This window comes from Mus pahari, chromosome 1, assembly GCF_900095145.1.
Source record: "Mus pahari chromosome 1, PAHARI_EIJ_v1.1, whole genome shotgun sequence".
Taxonomy (NCBI): domain Eukaryota; kingdom Metazoa; phylum Chordata; class Mammalia; order Rodentia; family Muridae; genus Mus; species Mus pahari.
In genome coordinates, this window is record NC_034590.1 from 88,248,727 (window position 1) to 88,258,424 (window position 9,698).

General features: G+C 44.8%; 1 protein-coding gene across 2 annotated transcripts in view; it reads right to left on the reverse strand.

Moving 5' to 3' along the window:
• Tmc7 (transmembrane channel like 7) overlaps positions 1 to 9,698 on the reverse strand; it is a 46,739-nt gene that overhangs the window by 13,004 nt on the left and 24,037 nt on the right. For both annotated transcript variants that reach the window (XM_021200307.1, XM_029547383.1), the window contains exons 6-9: positions 6,628 to 6,773; positions 3,543 to 3,690; positions 2,006 to 2,179; positions 844 to 1,001 (exon numbers count right to left, since the gene is read on the reverse strand). In XM_021200307.1, the coding sequence (XP_021055966.1) occupies positions 844 to 1,001; positions 2,006 to 2,179; positions 3,543 to 3,690; positions 6,628 to 6,773 (626 nt within the window). The remainder of the gene's footprint in view (positions 1 to 843; positions 1,002 to 2,005; positions 2,180 to 3,542; positions 3,691 to 6,627; positions 6,774 to 9,698) is intronic.

Here is a 9,698-nt window from a genome sequence, read left to right on the forward strand (position 1 = left end):
TTTTTTTTTGGTGGTGGTGGGGGCAGGGTTTCTAGGCAGGGTTTCTCTGTGTAGTCCTGGCTGGCCTTGAACTCAGAAAACTGCTGGCCTCTGCCTCCTGAGTGCTGAGATTAAAGGTGTCAGCTACCACCACTCATTGGCATTTCCTTACTTAGTGATTGATGGGGAAGGCCCAGCCCATTGTGGGTGGGGACACCCCTGGGCTGGCTGTTCTGTGTTCTGAGAGAAATCAGGCTGAGCTGGGCACAAGCCAGCAAGCAGCACCCTCCATGGCCCATGCACCAGCTCCTGCCTCCAGGTTCCTGTTCTGTTTGGTTCCTGTCCTGACTTCCTTCATTGATGAACAGGGATGAGGCAGTATAATCCATCATCAAAGTGTAAGCCGAATACAGCCTTTTCTCTCCAAGTTGGCATTTCATTACAGCAACAGAAACCCCAACTAAGACAGTCTCAAAAGGTGGGGGATAAAACTCAATTTCACATATTTGAGAAGTAGGGAAAAAAATTATCCTATTCAAGCCTACGTATACTCACTCAGTCATTTTTACTCACTGGTGTGAACCCTCTCAGCTCTGCCTAATACTGTTAACTCTGCCATCTTTAGAACAGAATGCCCCTCCAAGGCCTCATCCTGTGTATCCAGTTAATCCAGAATCAAAGGTACAAGACTGACAGGAGATTGAAGTCGACGGGCCTTCACTGCCATTCAAACATTCATTTATTCACGGGCTCATCAAAGGAAGGATGACTGTCAGCATAGCAGGCAAATATGCCGCAATCTATTAGTCATGTCTGCCATGAGCAAGCAATGATCTACCTGGCATGCGTGCAGTCAGGCATTACCTAAGAATCGTCAGGCGGATCTCAAAGCCTGGCGAGTAATCCTCGTAGTGGATGATCTTGGCAAAGATGATTGGGGTAATGAAATTGGCCAGAGTAATCACAATGGACGGGAGGTACAATATCAACAGGTTCTCCCCAAAAACCATCTTGTCAATTTCCTGGAAAGACAACACAATGCACTGGTCAGCATATGTGGGATCGTGACGCTGAAGACTTGAACTGAAGAGAACTCGAGCAAACAAAGCCTATTTATCATCCAGTGTGGCTGGGAAACACAAGCTTTGGATGCTCGGATCCTCCCTCAGAGGCACATATGCAGAGACCTGACGCCATGATGGAAGACTAACGAATGCTGCTGGACATATTCGTGAAGGAATTTCTGTGCGTGCTATGTAAGTGGCCAATGCAAGGTACTTTCAAGGATGTTGTAATGACTGATTTGTAACAGAATTCTCCTTTCTCTACGGTAGCAGATCACTTAGCCACTGCAGAGCATAAGTTTAAAATCAAACTCCACATATCATCCCTGAAGAGGCAGGCCTGTCCCAGCCCCACCACTTTTCCTTTGGCTAGAATGGGGAAACAGCAGTGAGTCATCTTACACCATACAGAAAACAGTTACAGCCTATGAATGGATGCCAAAGCCACATGCTGAATGGTATCTATAGTTCATGGGTATCTAAGGTCTAATCATTTAGAGCCACTAGACCAATTTAGACTGTCTTTTTGATTTTCGAGACAGGATTTCTCTGTGTAGCCCTGGCTCTCCTGGAACTCATTCTGTAGACCAGGTTGGCCTCAAACTCACAGATCTGCCTCCCAAGTGCTGGGGTTAAAGACATGAGCCACCACCACCCAAATTAGATTATTATATATCTAAAAAAGACTTACTATGAAGTTCTGTCCATGTCTCCTCAGTGCTGGAATTACAGGTAAGCACAACCATGCTCATTCCAACATGGACTTTTTTACATCTCTGTGGGTGGAGAGAGGCCTCAGGAGTTTAGGAGCATATACTGCTCTGGCGGTGTACCGGGATTCAGTTTCGAGCATCCAAAACCGCCTGAATCTCTAATTTCAGGGGGATCTCCCTAGGCACATGTACCCATGTGCACAAACTCCACCAGAGCAAAAGATCAACTGACTCTCGTGTGACACTTACTTTTTTCATGTGTTCCTGTGAGAAGGTAGTTGCTAGGTAGATTGCATAAAAGCACGCTGCTAGCACAGCCAGCACAATGCAGTTCAGAAACAGCCTCAAAGAGTAAATTCGGATGGTCTCCTCTGAGGTCCTTTCTGCTATTTTCTGTCGTATTCTCTCTTCTTCCAGATCTGCCTGAGGACCGAAGAAAACTCATTTGTGAGCACTGGGAGGGTATGTGAGACATAACTCTCCATATTTCTCTTAAGTATTCATGTTGTTGATGATACCTTCCCAGGCTAAGCCCTGCCAGTTTTTATGTCTAAGGTTTATGGCAATGATTCTCAACCTTCCTAAGCTGTGACCCTTTTAATACAGTTCCTCACGTTGTGATGACCCCCCCCAACCATAAATTATTGTCATTGCTACTTTGTAACTAATTTTGCTACTGTTAGGAATCACAATGTAAATATCTGTGTTTTCTGATAGTCTTAGGTGACATCTGTGCAAGGGTCATTTGACCCCCTAAAGGGGTCATGACTGGCTGACCAGTCATTGAAGGGGTTGAGAACCACTGGTTTATGTTATGGTAAGGTAAAATCCCCAACTCAAGACTGCATTTAGCTTTGTGATTAATGTGTAAGCTGAATCGGCATTTATAATGGTGTGTGTGTGTGTGTGTGTGTGTGTGTGTGTGTGTGTGTGCATATGCAGACAGTGAAGTATTTCTTTACATAGATATGTGGTTACCATTATTTTAATTTTGTTTATCCATTTCTCTATCTGAAGTTCTGAGGACTGAACCCAGGGTGCCTTGTGTACACCTCCATATCCAACCCTTAATAAAAGTTTTTATTTTTGAGATAGCCTTATTAAGTTGCCCAGAACAGCCTCAGACTTTAGCTCTTCTTCCTCGACCTTTCAGGTAGCTAGGATTATGGGTGTGTCCTACTATGTTTATTTTTATCTAGCCTGGAGGTCTCTGCATTAAACAGAAATTAATCCATTCATATTTAGTGTAATGTTAATAATACATATAACCCCACCCAGATTCCTTCATTAAGCTTTATATTCCCTCCCCCAACCCTTTTCTGATGGGCTTGACCAATATGCTATTCATTTCTCTTTCTCTATTAATGTGGAAGTCTCCCTGTGATTTTTCAACTTCTTTCTAATCCATTATTATCACAGCATTCTCTTCGTGTTTCTAGTGCAAACAATGTTTATGGCAGCTATGACCAGGAAGGATATTAGTAAGATAGTAAGGGTAAAGGTAAGAAATCATCTGCTCTGGCCCCATGTGTGTCCCACCGCCCTTCCCAGTCCCAAGTTACTAGCACCCATGTTTGGGTTAAAGGTGATCAGCCCAATAAGCTTTTTTTTTTTCTTTTTTTTTGCTATAAAGAGCTCTTAAAAACTGCAACAGGGAAGTGTGCTGAGACAGACTGGGCCCTGCAATCCCATGAAACCTGCAAACAGCCTCCCCAGATCCAACCTGGCCAAGGAGGTCCCTCCCCAGGGCTGAGGTCCCTCCCCAGGGCACCCCGGCAGCACTTACTCGGAGCTCGTACCGCAAGCTACTGTGCTTCAGCTCGGCCATGCTGCGGTTGGTGATGCAGAAGTCCCAGCCAGCGAAGATCTTATTACAGTAACTCTGAAAGTGCTCCTCGCTCCGAATCAGGTTGATCTTGAACCCTTCCACCGACCTGACCCCCAAAAAAGCATCATTCTGAGAACAGCAGCAAAGTATAGGCTGGTGAACTGGTCTCATTTAAGATCTACAAAATTGAGCCGGGCGGTGGTGGCGCACGCCTTTAATCCCAGCACTCGGGAGGCAGAGGCAGGCGGATTTCTGAGTTCGAGGCCAGCCTGGTCTACAAAGTGAGTTCCAGGACAGCCAAGGGCTACACAGAGAAACCCTGACTCGAAAAACCAAAAAAAAAAAGATCTACAAAATTGAACATAAGTCCACTGCTGGCCCATTGTGACACAGTCAAGTTTGTTCTGAATCCATATGGTAGCTGAGCAGGTATCTCATTGATGAAAACAAGTTTCTTTTGTCCACTTAATAACTTCTTTTTAAAAGATATACTTATTTTATGTGTATGGGTGTTTTGCCTACATGTTTGCCTGTGGAGGCCAAGAGAGGGCATCAGTTAACCTGGAACCAGAGCTGTAGATGCTTGTGAGCCACCGTATGGGTGCTGAGAATCAAGCCAATCACTGTCCTCTGGAAGAGCATCAGTGCACATTTACCACTGAGCCACCTCTTCAGCACCCCACTCATTAGCTTCTTTTTTTCAAAAATAATTTCTTTATATTTATTTTTTTACCTTATGTATTTTTTTTTTTTTTGCTACAATGCTGAAAATTGAACCCAAAGCCTCTACCAGACCAGGTTAATCTCTGAGCTAGACTGCCAGCTCCCCTCCCCTTATAAATTTTATTTTGAAACATGTGTTAAGGTTTCAAACTTGTGATTCCCCCTGCCTCAGCCTCTTGAATAGTTAACAGGTATCTATTAGCATGTATGATGTATGGTCCAAAGTTTTAATTCAGTAGTTTCTTGTGGTATTCACAAATACAGCTTCTATTGTGTTCTGGCTATTATGCAGGGAGACAACTATGAACAGTATTTAGAATCCCTCTTGGGGACTGCTGTCTTGGGAGTTGTTCTGTCACGGAGCCACCAGGGACACACCTTGGTGGCCTATGACCTGAAAGACAGATTTTCACAAGTTTGGCAAATACCTGAGATTCCTGAGACAGACAGTTTAAATAAAAGTTTATTTGTTTTACTATTCCAGAAATTTCTATCCATAGTTGGCTGGTTCCACTGCTGGGCCTGAAGTGATGGGAGGGTATTATGGCAATTGGGCATGGTAGAAGAAGTGGAGAGGGAGAGAGGGAGAGGGAGAGAGGGAGATGGGGGGAGGAGAGAGGGAAGTGCGGCATGGTGTCTAGGAAGCAGAAAGAGGGAAGGAATGCAAAGTATTTCACCTGCTTCCTCCAACCAGTCCCAGCTTCTACTAGCCAATTTATCTGAGAACTCCATCTATGAGATTAGCACTTCCTGATACATTCATCTCTAAACATCGACACCATCTGGGGACCAACCCACAACACCTGTGCCTTAACGGAATTTCACATCCAAACTCCATGACCCTTACCAAGGGCTGGCCATACACCAATAGGGCCTCAACCATAATGGAAGGGTCGAGATTAGGTATCTCAGTGGATAGAGTCAAAAATACCGTCATAGGTTCCTGTAGCTGTGAGCCGAGCACAGACTTCGCTGCAGGCTGACAGAAACTGGTATGTTATGTCCCATGACTGCAAGGTCCCTGCCATCACACAAACACGCAGGGCGGAGAAAGCCCTTGCTTTTGATACTGTTCCTAAGCTATGGCTGTGTCCGTCTCAGAGCAGTCTCTCCCTTTCCTCGGCTCTCTGTGCACTCAATTCCCCAATGGTCCAATTAACCAGAATTGGTTTTCTGCCATTTGCAAGCCAATAGAGACCTCGTTACTATAACCTTCCCCAGCCAGGACAAAGCCGGTCAGGAAGAGGGATCTGGAAGAGGCACTTAGCACACTGAACTGCAGGCTGCTGCTCCAGATGTCAGCTCCTGACTTCTACTTACTCCAAGTCTTGGCTACAGCATACTCAATCCTTCCCCAAAGCCTGGCCGTGGGCTCTGCTCGACTTTCAGGTCCTGACTTCCAGAATCCATAGAACAGTAAGAGAGTGCAGCCATAAAGAGTTCCATCACTCTGAGATGCTCCCAGAGGCTCATGTGGGTGAGAGGTTATGGAACCTTTAGGATGTGGGATACACTTACAGAGGTAGGTCCCAGGGATAGCTCCCTGGTTGCAGAGTGTTCTCTGCTTTCTGACCCATCACCATATGGTCAAGCTTCTGTCTCATGCTCTTACAGCCACGTTTTCCCCACTGTGAGGAACTGAAACGCCCTGCAACCATAAGCCCAAATAAATCTTCCTGAATGCATAATGTTTTTATGCACTGTGAAAAGATTATCCTTGTGTTTATTCAAATGCTGATTTCTCAGCCCTGATATCTGGTAATGCTTGTGTCAAAAATATCCTGTCTCAGATGTGTGTAAACAATACTTACTGTTTATTCTCTACCTTGTCAATAAAAGCTGACCAGCCAATGGCTGTGCAAAAAAAGAGAATAGGGCAGAGCTTCTGCCAGCCAGGGGAAGGGGGAGGGAGGGAGGGTAGGAGGGAGGGAGGAGGAGGAGGAGGAGGAGGAAGAGAAGGACTGAGATTGAGCCATGGGGAGGGACCAAAGGAGTCTGTGAGAGCTCAGAGGGAGCAGTGGAAGGCCCTACATGCACACAGTATAAGGATTCTGGCTGGGAGACAAATACTTTAGGGGATAAAGATAGATCAATTGGCTACCCAGGTATTGAGGTGAAGCTTGAAAATAAATCTTGGTTTCTCTGTGTCATTATTGGGGAACTAGCTAGATTAAAGAAAAACAGCCTCCATATTAATTTACTACAAACATTTACATTACAATTAGCATTTACATCTTTCCTCCCTTGAACTCCCTGTGGCAAGTATCTGGTCACGGCAGCAAGAACATCACTACACAAATGGAACCAAAGGTACACTTACCTTTTCACAATCCAAAGGAGGCTCAGGGCCAGGTAGGCAATTGTGCTTATCAAGTAAGCCAGGGGAAGGTCATACGTGAAGTTCTGGAACTTTACACCATCAATGGTGTAGTGCCCATAAAAAAGTCTGGTCTCCTCCAAGAATCCCTGAACAAAGCAAGAGCATGAGGCCAGGTGGGTCAGATCAGGCAGGCAACCAAAGGAGGGATCCCTGCCGCAAGGAACCCGCACAGAAGTGTCCTTGTTCATCCTGGAATCTTTCCACACCAGAAAGAGACCCAAGGTATATGGGGTGCTCAGTTAGTATTTAGGGAATGAGATACTGCTAAAACCTGAGCATCAAAATAACTGTTAAGTGCTGGAAAGATGCATACTCTTGCAGAGGACCCAAGTTTGGTTTCCAGCACTCACAAAGGGTTCCCAACCTCCTCTAACTCCAGCTCTGGGAGACCTGATGCCCTCTTCTGGCCTCCAAGGGAACTGTCTCATATGCACATACTCCTAACACAGACACATCCATATACACATAACAAGAATTAAATAAGTTTTTTTTTTTTAAGTTAGCTGATAAATCACACTTAAGGTGAAAAAAATCTAGGCCATAATATAAAAAAGAATAGTTAAGAATATGTTTGGGCTGGTGAGATGGCTCAGTGGGTAAGAGCACCCGACTGCTCTTCCAAAGGTGCAGAGTTCAAATCCCAGCAACCACATGGTGGCTCACAACCATCCTTAACAAGATCTGACTCCCTCTTCTGGAGTGTCTGAAGACATCTACAGTGTACTTACTTATAATAAATAAATAAATCTTTTTTTAAAAAAAAGAATATGTTTAACACAAGTATAAATAGTATATTCTAAAAACTAAACTACAGTTGAAATAAACATGGGCTGGGACTGTACTTGTAGAATGTTACAGTGCCAGTATGCACAAGCTTGAACCAGGGATGGAGACACACGCCTGTAATCATAGCATAGCACTCAGGAGGTAGAAGCAGATGGATTGGAAGGTCAAAAGCATCCTTTGAGACACATAACTAGTTGGAGCCAGCATGGGCTACATGAGACATTATCTCAAAATAAGAAAACAAAAGAACAAATGAAAAATAAATTAATGGAGAGGTGTCCTGTGCTTTTGGCCCAGTACTTCCACATCAACATGCCACAAATTGTTCTACAGAACCAGCACGGTCCCAATTAGAACCCCAGCTGACCTCAGCAGAAACAACAGGCTGGTCTTAAAGTTTAGATACAGCTGCAAGGGAGTCAGTGGCCAAAGCAACCTTGAGAAAGAGAGGTAAAGTTGGAAGTCTTGTCTCCAGGGCTTACTGCAAAGCAAACTCAAGATCATCCAGTGCAGGCATAAAACAGGCCCAGAAATCAGGCACAGTGACCACACCTTTAATCCCATCACTAGGGAAAGAGGTAGGTAGATTTCTGTGAGTTCATGGCCAGTCTTGTCTACATAGTGAGACCCTGTCTAAAACAAAAGCAAATAACAACAAAACCAGATACACATAGCAGAAAAACAGAACAAAGCACCTATGCATCTCTAGTCAGCAGGGTTTTAGTAGCAAGGAAAACATGTCTTCTGAACAAACAATAGATACTGAGACACAAAGAGAGCCAAATCATGTAAACATCAGCTTTAAGTGGATCAGGGATCTAAGCATTAGAGGTAAACACACAAAAATGCTGGGAAGTTTAAGGTCAGTCTGAGCCAAAAAGCAAGACTCTGTTTAAAAATAAACAAATAGATGACAAAGTCCTATTTTCTTTTTCATGGCAACCATGTATTCTCACACTACCAGAGTAAGAAAATGCTTAAACAGAAACAGTAGAGAAATAGGCTGGGCACAGACATCATCAAATCCTGTTCTATCTTCAGACTCTTTCCACGTGGCCCCAGGGAATCTCAGCTCTCAGCAACCTTTCCCTCACAATGAAGGGCCACCAAGGGATGTGTTGGTTTGAATGAAAATAGCCCCCATAGACCCAGAAGGAGTGGCACTACTAAGAGGTGCGGCCTTGTTGGAGCATGTCATTGGGGGTGTGAGCTTTGACATTTCAGATGCTCAGTCCAATCCCAGTCTCTCTCTCCTTCCTTCCCACTCTTCCTGCTGCCTGCCGATCCAGATGTAGAGATCTCAGCTTCCTGCACGCCACCATGCTTCCTACCACGATGACAATGGACTGAACCGCTGAACCTGTAAGCCAGCGCCATTGAAATGTTTTCCTTTATAAGAGTTGATGTGGCCGGGTGTGGTGGCACACGCCTTTAATCCCAGCACTCAGGAGGCAAAGGCAGGCGGATTTCTGAGTTTGAGGCCAGCCTGGTCTACAAAGTGAGTTCCAGGACAGCCAGGGCTATACAGAGAAACCCTGTCTCAGAAAACCAAAAAAAAAAAAAAAAAGAGCTGATGTGGCTAAGGTGTCTCATTACAGCAGTAAAAGCCTAAGTAAGAATCAGGGTCAAAGGGCAAGAGAGACTAGAAGATAAGCACCCTGGCTTCAAAAGGAGCCTGTTTTCAGAAGCCAAACTTGTCATCTTACCTCTGGCCCTCTTTCTTCCCGTTGGGCCTATTTCAGTGCGAAGTGACAACAGCAAGAAATAAAACCCATTCCTCAGTCACAGAGGCCACATCTCAAGAGCTCAGGAGCCCACAGCTCCCTCGTGGGACTGACGGAGCCAGGCTGCTCTCCAGAACACTGTAGGAAGTTATTTTGGACAGGGTTGCTTAAGCACGCTTCCTGGGTTGCACATCTGTGATCATGTGTCACTAACTGTCCTGCAAAACACACTAACACATGGTGCTTTGGGGGATGCAATGAAAGAAATGGGGCTACTTAGTGAATTTGTGTCTTGAGAAACCAAAGAGAAGGAAGAGATGGAGGAGAGAGGAGGAGGAGAGCAATAAGAAAGATGGCAGCTCTGAGGTTTGGTTCCACAATCATCTTCTTCTTCTTTTCTTCTTCTTCTTTTCTTCTTCTTCTTCTTCTTCTTCTTCTTCTTCTTCTTCTTCTTCTTCTTCTTCTTCTTCTTCTTCTTCTTCTTCTTCTTCTTCCTCCTCC